This window comes from Aotus nancymaae, unplaced genomic scaffold, assembly GCF_030222135.1.
Source record: "Aotus nancymaae isolate 86718 unplaced genomic scaffold, 86718_ANA_hifiasm-v0.15.2.pri h1tg000020l, whole genome shotgun sequence".
NCBI lineage: Eukaryota > Metazoa > Chordata > Mammalia > Primates > Aotidae > Aotus > Aotus nancymaae.
This window is the reverse complement of record NW_026988432.1, coordinates 62564666-62583768: the sequence shown is the minus strand read 5'-3', so window position 1 is coordinate 62583768 and position 19103 is coordinate 62564666. Positions and strand designations below refer to the sequence as shown.

The window sequence follows — 19103 nt, the reverse complement described above, 5'->3', positions numbered from 1 at the left end:
GCCATTGCACTCCAGCCTGGGTAACAAGAGCAAAACTCCGGCTCAAAAAAAAAAAAAAAAAAAAAAAATTGCAAAATTACATGCAATCTTTTAAAGAACACAGCTGTTGTAGAAAATGAGATATCTGTATTTGTTTTAGAGCCAACACTGCTGTAATGTTTTTTGTAAAGCACATAATTGTAATGTAGCAGAATGCTTGTGTGGAAATTGGGATGTTGAATAGTCTTCCTGGAGCATCCTCACGGTTTGTCAGGTTTCTGCTTTCTCTCTCTGGTAGAATAAAACATCTCATGTGGCAGAAACAGTGCAAACCTTTAGGCGTTCTAATGGGCCAATGGACTGTGAGCTCCTTGATGGAAATCACACCATGATGTCTCAGTTTTTCCAAACGATACAAGAAAATCTGCTAATGACAATTCTGATGTCTTATTTGATTATGAAAATGCTTTAAAAAATTCTCAGGCCGGGTGCAATGGCTCACGCCTGTAATCCCAACACTTTGGGAGGCCAAGGTGGGTGGATCTCCTGAGGTCAAGAGTTCAGGACCAGTCTGGCCCACATGGTAAAACCCTGTCTCTCTTAAAGATACAAAAATTAGCCTGGCGTGGTGGTGTATGCCTGTAATCCCAGCTACCTGGGAGGCTGAGGCAGGAGCATAGCTTGAACCTGTGAGGTGGAGGTTGCAGGGAGCTGAGATCATGCCATTGCACTCCAGCCTGGGCAATAGAGTGAGACTTGGCATCCCGCTCCCCCAAAAAATTCTCATACATTAGTAAGTGTATTTAGCAATAATAAGTTAGTGTTGTCACAGACAGTGAATATTAATGTCCATGCTTTTTTGAGCCTAATTTTTAGCTATAAATTGATATGAAGTTTTTCTTTATTAGCTGACTTTAAATTACTTCCCTTTGTTGTTAATGACATATCTGGATAGCAAAAGAAATGAAATGTGTATGGTTTATTTTTCATCTACTAGACAACAGATTTTATTCATTTCAGTGGAACTGAATAAAATTTCCACATAACATGTTCATGCACACTTGTCACATTAACAGGGGCTCAGAAATTATTATTATTATTATTTTATTTTATTTTTCTGAGATGGAGTTTCACTCTTGTTGCCCAGGCTAGAGTCCAATGGCACAATCTTGGCTCACTGCAACTTCTGCCTTCCAGATTCAAGCAATTCTCCTGTCTCAGCCTCCCAACTAGCTGGGATTACAGGCACGTACCACCATACCTGGCTAATTTTGTATTTTTAATAGAGATGGGGTTTCACCATGTTGGCCAGGTTGGTCTCGAACTCCTGACCTCAGGTATCTACCCTCCTCAGCTCCCAAAGTGCTGGGGTTACAGGTGTGAGCCACTGCACCCAGCTAGAAATTTTTAAATGACTAAAAGTTCACATGAATTATTCCAGCACAACTTGATGGATTTTGTGTTTGTTATTCAGTCACGTTGTTGTATTGTCTCGAGAGGTTTCAAATGTTTGAGTGAGAGGTGCATTTTACCTCCTGTCATCCCCGGTGCTGATGCATCGCTGACCTTTTACCATCTGCATCTTCTTCTGGAACATTCACAGCAAGATAGATGCTAAAATTAAGACTCAGATAGCACTTTCTGATGAGTATTCTCCAAGGATATGTGTGTGTGTATGGCTAAGTAATAATACTTGTAGATAATTTTTGAAATGTAGATTGTGTTAAATAAGGAAAGCGTATTTACATCAATCTTGCCATCCATGTGTAGCTACTGTTGATATTCTGCTGTTTCTTTCCGATTTCTTTTCTACATGAATGTGTTTGGTTTTGTGGACACACATAAACCTATTGCCTAGCACATAAAACGTGCTGTATAAATATGTGAATAAATGGATGTCTTAATATATGGACTAATTTGTATAATATATATGTATGTATGTTGTTACTTTATTTTTAATTGACAAGTAATAATTGTATATATTCATGGAGTACAATGTGATGTTTTGATATATGTTTGTGGAATGATTACATCAAGCTAATTAACATGTCCATAACCTCATGTACTTACATTTTTGGTCTTGAGAATATTTAAAATCAATTCTTTTTAGCAGTTTGGAGTATATAATGTTATTAACTATAATCAACATGCTGTCCAACATATCACTAAAGCTTACTACACCTGCTGTCTAACTGGAAGGTTGTATCCTTTGGGCAACACCTCCCCATTCCCAATTCCTTACTCGTCCAGCCTCTGGTAACCACCTTTCTAAGCACTGCTTCAATGAGTTTACTTTTTTGATTGCATGTCTATCAAATTGTGCAGTATTTATCTTTCTGTGCCTAACTTACTTCACTTAGCATAAGTAAGGACACAAAACATCAGATAAGATCTAAATAGACACTGTTTGTGTCCTTAGTTTTTAACTTAACCCAGATAATTGTCAAAACATTCTATTAAATATGTAAAACATAAAAATACACTTTTTGATAACCTCAGAATCATATAGGTATATATGGACAATAGTTTATTTAACTTCCTTCTCATATTAATACTACTTTGCATTTTTGCTGTTATTTTGTGATGTACATTTTTACTATCAACTTTTATTAGCGCTTTGACTAATTTGTTAGTATGTAATCCTAGAGAAGGAATTACTGGAGAGTAGAATGTAAACCTAAGACAATATTAATCTTTTTTGTCAGAATTTTTATCAACTTTTATTAGCGCTTTGACTAATTTGTTAGTATGTAATCCTAGAGAAGGAATTACTGGAGAGTAGAATGTAAACCTAAGACAATATTAATCTTTTTTGTCAGAATTTTTAAATTCAAAAATGATAATTTTGTTGAATTACAGAGATTAGCTATCCATCTAGAAAATTTGGAAAACAAAGCACAAAGAAAATTGGGAAGGAATTATTTATAATTCTGGCACCTAAGGTGACTTCATTTAAACGTTTTTGATTTATATTTTAAGTTTAGTTTTGTTTAATCCATTACACATTTACCAAAAATGATCAATTTGTTTTCTTAACTGCTTCTTTTTCCTACTTAGTAGTGTATCATTACGTAGTCCTTCTCTGCCTTTAGACAGTCGTCTACAACGCAATTTACTGCCTGGTTTTGAAAGGACATGACCATGTAATGCATTTAATTACCTCCTCCTTTGTGGACCTTTACTTTGTTTCCAGTGTTTCATTTGACTTGGGATTTTAGGAAACAAAATTCTTGTGTTTCGCCCCTTGGGTGCATCTACTGTGGTTGCATTAAGACAAATTCCCAGGAGAATTGCTGGTTCAACTTGTAGGAACGATTTTTTTTCCCCAAGACAGAGTCTCACTCCTTTGCCCAGGCTGGAGTGTAGTGGTATGCCCAGGCTGGAGTGTAGTGGTATGATCTCAGCTCACTGCAACCTTCGCCTCTTGGGTTCAAGCATTTATCTTCCCTCAGCCTCCTGAGTAGCTGGGATTACAGGTGCCCACCATCATGTCCGGCTAATTTTTTTATTTTTAGTAGAGAGGGGATTTCACCATGTTGGCCAGGCTGGTCTTGACCTCCTGACCTCATGTTCCATCCGCCTCAGCCTCCAAAAGTGCTGAGATTACAGGTGTGAGCCACCACACCCAGCCAGGAACAATTTTTAAGCTTTGACAAATACTGCCACATTACCTTTCCACAGGTTGTGCCAATTGACATTCACAACAAAAGAAGTATGAAAGCAGAAGATTGTAAAACATTTTAGATGATTCACTGTAAACTTAACTAAATCACTTTCCAGAAAGTCTGTGCCTATTCCTCCTCTTTGAGAGGAGCAAGATGGTGCCTAATTTGAGAGTTCACTAGGCATTGACTTGAGGATCGGACATATTCACTAGCCTGGTCTGAAACAGGAAAAGCTGAACATGGAGTGGTTAGGCGATTTTACTAAATGTTCACAGGAAGTGAGAGAGAAGACTCTTCTTAATTGCTGGGTCTTTCAATTACCAGTTTCACTAATCAGCCTGTTTCTTGAGTTTATTGTCAAGTAAGTTTTATTATTTTCCTGTCACTAATTGTTTTGAGAAAAGTCATTGTGTTTTCTCTTCCAGTCCCTTCAGCGGCTGCGCAGGGAGCATGGTCTTGGGAGTGGTACTTGAAAGAACAGAAGGCTGTCGCAGCACCTGTTGAGCTGTTTTCCAAGGTCAGCCACTGAAGGACTTGTATTTTTGCAAGGAAGCAACACTTGAGAAATTTAGTTAAAATGACATGACTTTCCTAGATAGCCCACCAACTTGTTTGAATTATTTGTAGGCTGTGCTGGAAAATGACCCCACAAACTTAATTAGAGCCTTAGTGTTTCAGAGTGGGCTGGAGCCCAGTGCTGCCATCTGCCAGCTCTGTAACTGGGACAAGTCATTCAATTCAGTTTCCTCACCCATGAGGTGGGAAAAGTCCCCTGCCTTTCTCCTTGGGTGGCTGGAGGACTGAAGCAGTTGTACCCATAAAGGATATAGGATGCAATGTGCACACTATACGTGCTCAATAAGTGTTAGGTTTTATTTTTATTAGCCTGTATTACCTGCAGTTAGAGGGATCTGTTTTGATGAGTTGCTGAGAGTGGTGAGTCGAGCAGGATGTTAGAGAAGACAGTAAACCCTTGAGTCCTGGCATACATGACTAGAAAGATGAACAGAGCAGCCAGTGTAGACTTCCTTGACCATCTGCTAGCACGAGGGCCTTACAGGGGATCCTCTTTCCCCAAGACACCAAATCTTCTAATATTCTTTCTGCTCTTCTTAGTCTGAGTTTTAGATATTTTAGGGGAAATTTATACGAAAAATTGCATCAGATTTGCCTCATTACTTTACATTTTAACCTGTGGCAGGAAGCTTTGCTTAACTTTTTATGACATCTGTTGAGTTACATCTAGTATTTGTTAGTGTGTGAAAGGGCCAACATTTGTAATCCTGGACATGCCAGTAGGACAGGAAGGAAGAGGTATAGCAAAGAGGAAAAGAAAGGGAAACCAAGCGCAGGCCTCTTGTGTTTAAGAAATGATGCGTGTCCTTTTGTCTTCTAGGTGGTATGCTTCACTAACAAACAGTATGAAGGCCATACCGTAGAAAATGAAAACGTCTAGGGCAGTGTTCTTAACCCATTCTTCATACCAGGTACTTTTGTGGAGCTTTGGAAAGCACAGCATGGGTCTTCCTGAGACCTTCTAAATGAGACCTTTAGGGGCTGGGCCTGGAACATGTGCAGCTTGAGAACCTCCTGCATTCTTTGTGCAGGTTTGGGGCCTGTTACTATGGAAGATTTAGGAACTGCCTAGGAGTCAGGCTCCTATTTCCCCATGTCACTTTCATTTGATAAGAGTTAGGGGTTTGTTCCATGAAAAGGTGCAAGTTCATTAAGGTAAGGGGTTTTCCTTCATGTGTCCCGGCAGTGCCTGCTGTGTTGAGTCTGCTCAGATGATCAGTCGCTGTTGAATGACTTCTAGGGAACCTCTTCTCACTTCTGAGTGTGAAGATCTTTGAAGGTGGTTGGCTTGGACCGGGGCAGTTCGGCAGAGCTCACAGTTACCTTGCCTTTTCCCCCCGCCCCTCTCGGCCCTTGCCGCAGGGCCACTGCATGTTGGGAGGGTAGAACAGAGTGGGCCAGAACAGGAGCTGCCTGAGACCTGTCAGGCACTGTGACACCCAAGGGCAGAGGTAGTGGGGTCAAGGTCCAGTATTTGAGCCAAAGAACATAGGTGAGGCTTGTGCCCCGATGGCTACTCTGGTTTAGAAGTCAGACCTGTGCTGTGTCCTCAGATCAGTCCTAGGGCAGGGTCCTCTCTTACACCCACGCAGGATTAAATCAGATATTTGGGTGTTAGGGGTGAAGTGTGGACTAATTTGCGGAGCAAAGAAAGTTTTGGCTGATGGCAGCCAAGTGTTAGATTCTCTGTCCAGCTCCTGTGTTGCCCCACATCTCAGTCAGTGCATTAACGTTATTCTCAGAGCTTCTCCTCTAAGATCCTTTAAGGCCCATCAGCCAGTGCAAGAACACCCTGCAGGACTGAGAATTTCTTCCTTAGATTTTCCCTCATGACCTGGTGTTTACCAAAAAAAAGATCAAGGGAGCAAATGTGGGATTTCTGTTTCTGAAATAAATCCTCATGATGGTATCGAGAACTGTGTAATCATAGACTCTGGGTCATATAACTTTCTCCCTTGACTTTACAGAGATATGACAGTAGAGGTGCTGGAAGGCAGTCAGTGGGAGGAGCACATGCTGTGCGGGCCCCTTTGGGAGTGGGCCCCCTTGGGAGGGTGGAGAGAGTCAGAGAGACCCTGTTGAGGGAGGTGGCTGGTGAGCAGGTGATGCACTCTTTGATGATTCTTTGGCTAAGAACACAACTTTGAAATTGCACTTTCTCGAGCTTTTGGAGTCTAATATTTGTCACCTCTGAAAGTAACAGCAAAGCATTAGTGTATGAGAAAACAGACATGTTTGACACGTTGGACCGACTTTCTCTCCACTCATAATCTAGCACTGAAGCTGTTCATGTGTTTAAGGCTCTGTGTGTGCAAAGTGCTATGCAAGACTGGCCAAAACGCTGAAGAATGTGTGACATGGTGTCTTAGAATCTTGCCGGCTACTTAGGATATCATATGCTCTTAGTAACACAACAACAATCCGAGGTAGAATGTGAATTGCTCGTGGAATGCACATGTAATGAATTTACTCGGCATTCCATATATGAGATGAGACCTCATTTGACCCTGAATGAGGAGGAGAATTAAGCTCACCAATTATTACGTCTGATTTGCCTTAATGACTAAAGAGGACGCTTGTGTTCAAGATCACAGTGTTACTCTAACTTGAATTTATATTTTCAGATGAAATAAGCATTGTCTATAAGTGAAAATAGGTTTTAATATAATCAAAAAGGCAGATGGTTCATGTCAGCTTACCAAGAAGGAGCATCAGACTGGACTCAATTTTTATTGACATTGTGCTTTTGACTAGTAATGTTCATTTTCATTGTGTAAATATTATTATAATGTTGTTAAGGTCAGCCATCTGAGATGGAACCCTTCAGCTTTTGATACTGAAATATTGAAAATAAAAGTTAATTTTATGCTCAGAAAACCCTAAAGACTCTGCCAAAAGGCTCCTGGGACTGATAAACGACTTCAGTAAAGTTTCAGAATACAAAATCAATGTGCAAAAGTCACTAGCATTTCTATGCACCAATAATGTTCAAGCTGAGAGAAAGTCAAGAACACAATCCCAATTACAATAACCACACACACAGAAAAATACCCAGGAATACATTTAACCAAAAAGGTGGAAGATCTTTTCAAGGAGACCTACAAGACGTGGCTAGGACCTTGGGTGCTTCCACCCCAGGAACCGGTGCCCCCTTTTCAGTTCACCCCATCTGCTGACCACACTGGCATAAGTCACAGTTGAACCTTCTCTGCAGTGGTGAACTTTAATCTCACCATCTGATCTTGTCCACTGTCTTTCCAGACTTTTCTCTCCCTTATTCTCACAGCATCAGTTTTTCTTTTAAGACTTGCAGTTCCTTTGTTGTTTCCCTCCTGGCTTCATATTTTCCCTGGCCAGCTCAGCCCAGTTCCTTCATGTCAGCCATTCTCTTGCCAGGATCTTCAGTCCCTTGCTTCCCTGGTGTCCTCTCCCCATCCATGCCCACTGCAATCCCAGCTCCTGACTGATGCATATTCACCGTCTAACTTCTCTACCTCAGGTGCCAAGCACTGCTGAGTAGGAACCACGAGGCCTTACAGATGGTGGCCTCGCAGAGGCACGGCCTAGCATGCAGGCATTGTCTGGCCATCCTTCTGTGTTGTTTGTCTGGGCTCTCCCTGCTGCGTAGGAAGGCAGGTCTATGCTCGCAGGCATCTTTCCTCCCACCTGAAGCCTTCATTCCCTTACTGCATATGGTGAGACCTTCCACTGCCCCCTGCAGACTGTCACTCAACATACCTGTTCCTGCCTCTTTCCTCTGTGGTCCTGGAAGAAGTGTCCCTTCTCTCCAGCCTCCCGTGCCTGTGCTCTGCACTAACCTTTCCATTCCTGCTTTTCTAGAACTCTTACTCCATCAGTTATCTCACTGCCTGCCTGTAAGTTGATGTTTCTTCTCTTCTGAACATTTCCTTTTAGAATGTAAATACGCTTAAAGTCTGTTCCATTTTTATGAAAAAATAGTGCCCCTGGGTTCTGCATTTTCCTCCCTAACTCATCTCCTTAGTCCAGTCTGTCTTCTTGAAATTTTAGACTGCATTTTTTTCTTTCTGGATTTTTCCAACCTTCTTTTCCACCTCCAGCCTCTATAACCTGACCTTTGGGTCAGTTCATCCAGCTCTTTAACTGCCATCCTACTAAGACACAACACAGCTCCTGCCTCCCTCCTGGGTCCTTCTCCTGGTGTTCGCGCTTCCTTACCTGGAGGGCGGGCAGACCTTAGTACATCCAGACCTTTCAGCCTTCCTCGGTGGAGCTAGCTCCTGGGGCTCCGTGTCCCTGTGAAGAGCCCTGTGCTCGGTTTCCCTGCAGCCAGCGTGCCCCACCCTCTCCTCTAAGCTGTGTGTGTTTTCGGCAATCTAATCTGCTCCAGTTTTGCCTCATAGTTATTCTATTGCTACTGTCACTCTGCCGCACTACTGCTTTCATTTACTGTGCACCTTGAGTTTTGTTCCACATGCATTTTACAGCCGTTCCTTAAGTGATTTCTCCGTGTCCAGGCTGGCCCCACCTATCACCATGCCTGCATGCCTTGCGGGAGGGATCTTCATGAATTGTGGTTCCTCTGTTTATCGGTTGTGTACTTAATACCTCTGGCTGCTTTTTGTGCCATTCTGTGTGGTTCCACGTGGATGTATTTTGTCTCTGGGTGGAATTGTGATCTCCTGGAAGCCTGACTGGGTTTCTTGCTTTCTGTTCTAGTTCCTGTCTGCCCTCTGGTTCCTGGTAGAGGTTCCTGTTGTTTGCTGGTGCTTTTACCTGCACTGCCTCAGTAAGCCTTCCACTGCTTCCCCTCACTGTGCGGAGGCACCTCCCTGACTCTTAGTTGATTTAACTGAAAACAGCAGATAAATATCACCAATTTCTCAGGGGTTTTCCTAAAGAGTTCCATCTAGTGTGTATCAGGTGTCCAGCCTACTAGTGTCTGGCATGTAGATGACTTTCTTAAGTACAAGCGGTTCTTCAAATCACTCTTTCTCTCTTCCCTTGCTCTTCCCACTGCCTTTTCTCAGCCCTTCTTGGTGCCCTGTGTGCTCTGACCTCCTGACCACCCATTTATTCAGAACATTAGCCCAGCCTGGCCTCCACAGACCTTATCCTTGTCAGGACTTGCCTCCCTTTGACCACAGTCTTCTTCCCTTCCAGCCTGGCCTGCCCACTGCAGGGGGTGGGGGGTTTCCTGTCTCAGTCTCCTGATCTGTGCTTCAGAGTGGGTGCCCAGCGGGAAACCCACTGTCCTTGGAGCAGAATCCTTGGTGGGTCACGTTGTTCCCAGCCTCCTCTCCCCTGCCTGATGACTCACCAACTTTATTCATGATGAAACAGAAGCAGTTCCTCATTTCATCCCCTTTCTCTCTAAACAAGGCACAATCGTAGCATTCCCACCACCCCCAACTTTCTTGTCCTGCTCTACCTCCTTCCCCTCTTCGTAGCTATTGTTATAATCTAGTATGATTTCAGAAAGAAATACTTTATGTCCTGAAAAGGAAATTCCAGCCTTCTGCAGGATGATAGGGTTGTATTTATTTTGGTAGGGGCTGGAGGTTGTTGGAACAGGAACAGAGGCATCTTCCTGGTTTAACCTCCTAATTGTCCTAGAAACGAGACAGCCTTATTTGAACACATTCCTATTCTCTCTGTGTCTTCTTTACTTGAAATCTAAGTAAAAGGAATTCACCTTACCCCAGATTTAAGTTCTTAACCCATGTCTGAGTTATATTTTAAGAATGGAATTTTCCTATCTATGCCTATGCATTAAATGGAATCTGAAAGACGTGTACGTGTGCATTTTGTTTTTGATAAAGTCTGGTATTGTATTTAGCCTTGCAGGTGCAGGAAGATGCTTCTGTGGAAATGCCTGTTTGTTAAAACTTGTGAAACTTGGAGATACCCAGAACCTTTCCAGCCAAAAGTGTTTAGTCAGATATCAAGTTTTTGTGCCATGAACATGCTTCCAAATTACTTGATGGTCACTGTGAATACTATCACCATTTTAATATAGATGCTTCTTAATACTTTAAATATTAAATCATAAGCCAAATGATGACCATGTATGGCTTTTTAGTACTTTTAAAAGCTGCACTGAAATACTTTATGCATTCTGATATGCTTAGAACCAAATTATAGCCAGAGCCTATATCCTCTTTTAATTTGCCTAAACTGTTTGCCTGTCTGCCTATTTTTTTTTTCTTTTGTATGTATTTTGTTGCCTCCAGTTTTAAGGTAACTTCCTTGGTATTTAACAGTATTCCCAGGGAGGGGGGAAGCATTTTTTGAAAGAATACTTTGTGCATTATATTGAGATGTTCGGTTGAGGTTTAAATTGCAAGGCATATTGAGACCAAAGAAGGAATTGTATTTTAAAAATAGAGTGTGGCCTTGTGATGTGAAGTCATTTAAGATGATTAATTGCTGGGGCTCTGAAGAGCAGAAAGAAATCCCATTCATGTTCATTTCCCGTAGTTTCTAAAGGTCTAAGTTCTGGGGCGGAATTGAAGATATATCCTGATGTGATTCAAATGCTTCTACTCTTAGAATCTGTGTCTCTGAAACGGTGATTGAAAGTACCAGGGGTACTGGGAAATAGTTGAGCAGATCTGAAGTCTGGAACCAGACAGTCAGATCAGGATTGCTTTTTAGTTCCTGGTGGGGGTTTGAAGCCCCTGTTACAGCTGCTTATCTGCAGTTCCAGCTGGAAGCTGAATGTCAAGTTCAGAGCTCTTCAGAAGGAGGAGAAATTAAAGAAGAAAATGGTGGCATTCGGAATCAAGGGTAGATATGATTCTCGTTCAGTTAAAGGAAAAATGTATTTGAAGTATCCTTGCCTTTTTTCCCTGGGAAGAGTTTAGTCATTGGGAAAAAAATATGTGAGTTTATTGTTTTAGACACTAGACTCAGAGGATTTGTGGAATCAATTCAGTGATGGCCAGTGAATTATGAAAGAACTTGAGAAGTCATTTAAAAAAGTTCTTTCTATGCAGTTTTCTATTATGTACGGTGAGGGCTCTTTTTCTTTGTTCATAAATGATCTTTTCTGGTCAAAGGTTGCCTGGATCTCGTAGTGTTTTACCTGCTCTGGTATGTGCTTTGTTGTTGTTTCTGAGACCGTAATTCACTCGGTGGTTAGGATGAGCATTAAAATGTTTATTGTGCAGCCAAATTTCTTACTATCGGTAGCTTCTAAGGGATTGAGGATTTTTGCAATTGAAATTCTAGAAGAATGGATTCCCAAAAAGCCAGGAAGAACTGCATTCACTTAACTTATTAAAGTATATTTTTGTTGAGCCCTAAATTCTGTTTCTCTATTTGTAGAATGCCTCTTGCTGTAATCTTGGCAGCAGTTTAGGATTCTAAGTTCAGAATTAATCTATGAAAAATGTTCAAAATAACAAGGAAGTAGTCTTTAAAATGAAAGTTTAAAAATATGCAATCAGCCATCCTTCACTGCCATCTTAACTGCAGCTTTGTAGCAAGTTCTGTTTAATTATGTAGGTGATGATTTTCCCCACCAGCCAAACAAATAGATGGCAAGAGAAAGGTGTCACTTTGAAAAAGCAGAATGTGAAGCATGCCTTGCTGCTTGACCTGTATCCCCATGATGAACAACTGCAGTGAACTGCTGTGTTCTGCTTACTGAAGGCTTCCAAATGTGTATTATTTAGTCAGTGGATTGATTAATGACAAATCCCCTTGCAGGATAGCCATGTGGCTCTTAATCTGTTTTTGGGTCTTAGACCTCTTTGAACATCTAATGAAAGCTATTGATAATATCCTTAGGGAATTAGGATATCCTTAGGGAATAATAACATCCTTGGGGAAATGCTTATATCCATTTGCACACAAAATTTTGTATAAAATTCAGGAGGATTCTAGAATCCCAGAGAACATCATGAACCCCACCCTGCTCCACTATATATTAAGGTATAGTTTGAGCAAGAATAGAAAAAGAGGCAAATGTGTATATATGCGGCGTGTGTGTGTGTGTGTGTGTGTGTGTTTTAGTGTATATAATATTTTAAGTTCTCTGTTTTCTGTGATTAAAACAAGAGAAATCTGGAAGAGAATCTAACATTCTTGCTAAATGCCACTGTTAACTCAGGTAAAAATCATAAAATTTCTCAAGGAAAAAGCAAGGAAGGAGTTTCATAGCCTCTCATAGTCTTCTGGTGTCTTGCAGTAAATAGACTTTTATGATGAAAGATGCATTGCAAGATGCCTGGAAGAACATTGGAGCTGTCATAATGCAACAGAAAGTTGGAAGGTGCAGAGTGGTCGTTCATGAGCTTCCCACGAAGCCTTTGAAATTGTTGTTAGATATCATTACCATTATCAAAGTGAAAACTAGCATTATGGAAAATTTGAGAATTTCTTTCAAGCCTGAAATAGGGGTACCACCTTAAAATCCTCTGCCTCCCTTGTCCTCTGCCTCCAACCAGTCGTCAGACACTGCCCATTTTACCCCTTAAGTATGTGTTAAACTTGGCCACTTCCCCCATTCCCAGTCCTGCTTGCATTAGCTGAGGTCCTCATTATCACTTGTCAAGGTTGTTGCAACTTTCTAAATATAGCAGAACGTGGCAGTTGAGTGCACAGGCCAGAGTTTGAATTTGAATTCCAGGTTTTGTACTGGTTAGTGTACAAACGGAGCAATTTGTGAACAACTGTGAGCCTTAGTTTCTTCATGTGTGAAATGGGGATTGTGGGGGCTTTATTCTAAGGCTTATGTAGTTGACTTAGATGCTCTACACGGCATATGGCAGATTCTCAATTATTGGCAGATACTTAATGCCTTTTTAACCATCTTCTACTTCTGGTCTTGACACCTTTATAATTAATTCCCTACACCGCTGCTAATAAGAGATGCAAGAATGGTTCTTGCATTTTTGCTGGTGCTTTAACAATTAAGAATGAAATAAAAGTTCCTTAGCAGGACGTACAAGTGTTCTCATGGCCTGCGTCCTGCCTGCTCAGTTAGTGTCACCATCACTTGATTATGTGTATGTGTTGATTTTTTAAGAATTGCTATGCCATTTAACATTTTTAAGAAGACAGAAGAGTGTAAAAATAAAGATCTCTCTCTGTTCTCCTCTCTAGATGAACCACTCAAAATAATCTGATGTAAATTTTTCCAGATCTGTTTATATGTAGTTATGTAGATATGTAAATCCTGTTTATATTAATAGCTGTTTTTTTGATTAAAAGTGACAACACACCTTATGCTCATCTAATACTTGATATTGATCATGGCTGTCATTCTGCCTTGGCAGATCCAGTGATGTGTCTTGCTTTTTTTTTTGAGACAGAATCTCACTCTGTTACCCAGGCTGGAGTACAGTGGTGTTATCTTGGCTCACTACAACCTCCACCTCCCAGGTTCAAGCAACTCTCCTGTCTCAGCCTCCCAAGTAGTTGGGTATTAAAGGTGCCCACCACCATGCTTGGCTAATTTTTTATATTTTTAGTAGTGACAGGATTTCACGATGTTGGCCAGGTTGGTCTTGAACTCCTGACGTCAGGTGATCCACCCACCTCGGCCTCCCAAAGTTCTGGGATTATAGGCGTGAGCTACCACGCCAGGCCTGTTTTGCTTTTGTTAACAGGTGTATTGTATTCCATGGTCATGTCTATTTCCTCTTCCTCTGAAAGTATTTTTATATATGATAATGTGGTAGGAATCTAACTTAATTGTTCTTCCAAATTGATAGTCGTGTGTTCTGATACCATCTTTTTGCTCTGTAGTCAACAGTGCCACCTTTATTTATATTAAATCCCTACATTTAGGAGTGCCTTTTAGAGACTCCCCATGGCACTGTTTTCCACTTTTGGCAACTGGAAATTACTTCATGGCCATAGGTGGTACTTATTCTACCACCAATTTTAGATACTAAAAACTGTATTATATTTGTAATAATGAAATAAAAAGTTAAAAATTAAGAAGTCTTTAATTAGCAAGGGAGATGGTGCTGCTTGTAACTACGGATAATGTTCTAGCATACTGACCAATCACTCAAACACGAAAGTCAGATAGATTTACGTGGTGGCCTTGGGCATATCATCTGTAAAATGTGCATAATAACACTTAATTTTATAGGATTTTTATGATGATTTAATGTGTTAATATTTGTAAGTGCTTAAAACAGTATCTGGTGCAGTGTTAAAAGGCATTTATATAAGGCTTGATAAAGGACAGCTTAGGCTCTATAACTCTTCCTTCTCATTCTTTATTCTTCATTTCTGTTACTGAGAAAATTTTATTTATTCATTCCAGGTTTCTGGCTACAACAGCAAGTGTTTGGTGGTTTCTCACACAGTTCTCAATCATCCTGTTTATTCAGACCAAACATAAACACAGATTCCTTTTACTTCATCAGATGCAGAGTCGACAAGACTCTCACACTTAAAACCTGGCAAGTTGATTCTTCCTACTTCAGAGAAGCCTGCAAATGCATTCCTAACTGTCTCTTTGGTTGTATTCATCTTGGAAAATATTTCTTCATGAACGTGATTGATTATTTTTCCCATTGAGTGAAGAAAGTCATTAAATTTTGTCAAAGAGTTAAATTCTCTGTGGTCAAGTTGTTTATATTACAGTTTGCCTACATAAGACTTCCTGATATCTCACCTTTCAAATTTACAATAGTACATTTTGTCCCTCGAGGGACACATTGGAACAATTTTTTGATGTGGAAGATGTTGCTGAGATAAACCATTTGAACAGTCTGCTGAATTCATGGCAAAGGTCTTTGTGTGATAATAAGTTTTGTTTTTGTCATCCGCATATAAAATTCCACCTGTGGACATCTTTCCCTTTGACAGCCATGGTGTGAAGGTTTGGAAATCAGTGGCCTGAGGTCCTTGCCCAGTTCTTTGTATAGCATGCTAAAACGTGTGCCTCAGTGGTCAGGATTTGATTGCAGGCCCAATTCCCCCCACCTCTATCAATGCTGAATTAAAATGAGGAAAATATTGTTGACTGCCTAGCCATATCTATGAATAAAATAGAACATTGAGGGACATTCAGATGGAATCTTGCAGTTATCACTGAGCACTCTTCTGTGATACGCCCCTAGCTGATGCTAGGCTAGTACTGATGACCATGGACCTTCCCCATTCTATCATGGTTTACAAAATCATCACGACAAAGCATCATCTCCTTGCTCGTGTAACAGGGGTTCTCAGTGGTAAAGTAAAATCAGAGCTTCTCACACACGTCTACCAAGTGTCTAAGAATTCTTCATGCTGCATGCTCATCACTTGTTTTCCATGGACTTTTCATCCATGGAGCGGCTGGCACACACATGTAATAATGATTATTTTTATGCACTGTATTCATAAAGGAATTCCGCCAGTAGCTTGTCTTCAGTTTCTCTAGGCATGGTGATTTTTTTTTTCCCCCTTCATGCTATGGCTCATTTTACAAGCATTTTAAATAATAGTCTATAATTTGTACCTGCTTTTGCCAAGAGGTGTGGAACTTTGAATAATGTTTCTTTTCCTTTATTAGTGACAAAATAAATCAACTTCATATGAGAACATGTCATTTTGTGGCTGTTTGGGAAAAGAAAATGACAAAGCAAAACACCTTAACTTCTGTTCTGTACTCAAGAGCACTGGCGCTTCTTTGGAAATGTCCCTGGGGCCTTCATGGCATCGAGGCAGGTTTTGTTTTGCCTTTTGAGTTGCCACTTCTATCCCTTTATGTGGGAACACACAGCTGGCAGGCTTCACAAGACACAGATCCTTAGTTGTACTTGGCTACCAAACTGGCTGTGAGACCTAGAGAAAGTTTATTCACCTTTCTGGGCTTGAGTCTATCTATGTAAGTTTTTTCAGATCTCTGAACCTTATGATTTTTTAATGACTGAATTTAATGGGCCCATTGTTTGCTTTAAGTGTGTGCTTCTAGTTATCTTTTCATACCATAAAGTGTACTCTTATAAACACAGCTATCAATGATATTCATAAAATATAAGATATTTAAAAAGGAAAAAAAAATTTAAATCTGTCAGGTCATGAATACACCAGTGAACAGAGAGACTGATGAAAGGCAGTGATATTTCTCACTAAATGTTGCCTTTCAGATTGCTAAAATGAACATTTTATTTTTTTTTGAAACTCTCCAAGGAATGCTGAGTCTGTTTTAGTTATATAGTGTTACTTGCAACATTATGGAAAGCTCCCAAATGTTCAATTGGGAAACCATTTTGAAAGGCTGACAAGAGTAACATCTTCACTTCTGGCTGGGAATTATTGCCAGTGTCTCAAATTTATCATTCTTGTGTGATAAGAAGATATAGTTTGCACAACACAACACTGTTTCCTCCCCACCCCTTACTGTGTAGTGTTTAAGTTTTGTTAAAACATGAACAATGTTCTTCCAGTTTCTATGGCTTCTTTAGTTTCCTCTCAGCATTATTAATATACTCTCCCTGTAGTCTGCCTTTTTCTTTGCATTTTATCAGCGTTGTGTGCGTGTGTATTTGTATATGTGTGTGGCACTTTTGAAGTCTAACTGAAAAATTTCAAAGCAGTGAACAGGAGGTAGTCACACAAAACTCGTTAAATACAATCTGCTGGAAAACAGAGTAGATGTGAGAAGAAGGCTGGGAGAGTTAAACACACACATGACATTTATTTTTGTAGAAATAAAATATTCCTGAGAAATCATTCATTCTTGCCATTTCATTTTGGGGTTTTTCATCTTTTAAGTTTTTCCTTAGAAGCTTCTAAAATGATCTCAGAATGTAAAAAAAATTTAACGACACTTTACAAGCCAATTCATAGGTTTTAAAATTATTTCATGCTTATATAAAAAAGGCTTGCATCCAAGTATAGAAGAAGGTTGAATGAGCTGTGGTACCTATACACAGTGGAGTACAATGCAGCTGTGAAAAAGAGTGTGTCTAACAGTTGGGAACAAACATGGAGTGGTTTCCAAGAGACATCAATAATGCAAAAAGCCATGTGTGAAAGAGCATGTATAATATGCTGCCTTTTGTGTGAGAAAGAAGGAGAAATAAGAAAAACCTGCATATAACTGCTTATCTCTACAAAAAGAAGTTTGGGAAGCATAAGCCAGAAAACAGTAAAGTTAGTGACCTCCAAGAGGTGGTGTGAGGGAATGGGGTGGATAGAATATGGGAGGAAGACATACATTTTTGAGTACCTTTTAGTAATTTTAACTTTTGGAAGCATGTTATTATTCTACATATTAAAAAATATCATTTAGAACTGAAAGTACATTTAACAAATTTGAACTCAGTGGTATTTCAAATGGACATTGTAACTTTACTGAAGAGAGAACAGAAATGAACCTAAGTAGTTCATGAACACAGTTTTTAACTATATACTCCATTCTTGGATGACAGAGGAGGGAGGGAAAATTGCAAAGAAATCTTGAACTTTTAAAATAGGTTTTCTTATTATGATAGAAAGGAGTGAGACAGTTCTGAAACTGTAAGAGACCCTGTAGGATTTGGTAAATGAGTAAATGTGTTGACTTTGTTCGAGCAGAAACACAAAGTGGTGGATGCAGGAAAGCAGAACTAACCTTTCGGGGAGGGATTAGACTTAGGTGTATCTGTTTGAACTTACGATTTATAAAATAAATATGTATGTTTGTATGAGTATACATGTGTACATGTCTATGTATGAATGTATGTATATGTGTATTTTGTATGTAACTATTTAGTGAAGAAATTGGACAACACTGTGATTGAATGATCAAAACTACCATCACCAGTGAGGGATAGAGAGACATTACGTGCGTCTGGATGTGGTACCTTGAGAAGGTCACAACACATCCATGTAATATTCCAGCAAAAAATGTACCACCTGAATCAAATCTTGAGGAAGCCACAGACAACCTGAAATGAGGAATGTTCTAGTTAAAAAATCAGAGGAGGGGCCTGTAATCCCAACACTTTGGGAGGCTGAGGCAGATGGATCATTGAGGTCAGGAGTTCTAGACCAGCCTGGCCAACATGGTGAAACCAGGTCTCTACTAAAAAAATACACACACACACACAAAAATTAGCTGGGCATGGTGGCACATACCTGTAATCCCAGCTACTCGGGAGGCTGAGGCAGGAGAATTGCTTGAACCTGGGAGCTGGAGGTTGCAGTGAGCCTTGTGCTCCAGCCTGGGAGACAGAGTGAGACTCTGTCTCAAGAAAAAAAAAAAATCAGAAGAGGGGTAAGACTGTATTCTAAAAATCATGTCAGTGCTATACAAGACAATGACATGGTATGCGAAATGTTTCTGATTAAGGAAGACTGAAGAGTCTTGTCAACTCATTGTAACATCTGACCCTAAATTGGCTCCTGTGCAAGGGGTGTATGGGGGAAAGTTGGAAAGCATATTGTTGGATAAATGGACAAAATTGGAATATGAATGGAAGATTAGATAAAAGTATTGATAAAAGTTAAATTTACAAAACTTTATAATCTAGTTGCGGTTTTGTAAGAGAATGTTTTATTCCGAGGGAAAATACACTACTCTTAGGGAAAATTATTTTGGGGTAAAGGGTCTTCAAAGTATTCAGAAAAAAATTTATCTGTATCCGTATGTTTCTCTATCTATGTATATGCTCACATAAACATATGAGAGAGATGAAGTACAAATGGTAAAGCAAAGCAGGTGACATGTTAACAATGAATGAATCTAAGCAAAGGCTATCTATGTATGTGCTCTCTATACTATCTTGGTTCAACTTTTAAATTTCCCAGTGGAATAATTTTTGTTTTTTTTTTTTTTTGAGATGGAGTCTCACTCTGTCACCTGTAGTGCCTGGCGTGATCTTGGCTCACTGCAACCTCTGCCCCCCAGTTTCAAGCGATTCACCTGCCTCAGCCTTCTGAGTAGCTGGGATTATAGGCATGCACCAT

At 40.1% G+C, this 19103-nt stretch overlaps 1 protein-coding gene across 10 annotated transcripts in view; it reads left to right on the top strand.

Moving 5' to 3' along the window:
* Positions 1–19103, top strand: part of L3MBTL4 (L3MBTL histone methyl-lysine binding protein 4) — a 461651-nt gene that overhangs the window by 148073 nt on the left and 294475 nt on the right. For 7 of the 10 annotated variants that reach the window (XR_010343647.1, XM_064379410.1, XM_064379409.1 and 4 more), the window contains exon 5: positions 4070–4161. The exons of 1 other annotated variant lie outside the window; for it this stretch is intronic. Coding sequence is in view for 7 of the 9 variants with exons in the window: in XM_064379410.1 (XP_064235480.1) it covers positions 4070–4161 (92 nt within the window). In the remaining 2 variants the exon portion in view is untranslated. Of the gene's footprint in view, positions 1–4069; positions 4162–5048; positions 5132–10969; positions 10989–19103 lie in introns of those variants that run through there. 2 more of the 10 variants (XM_012446880.2, XM_012446882.3) reach the window with 2 other exon arrangements.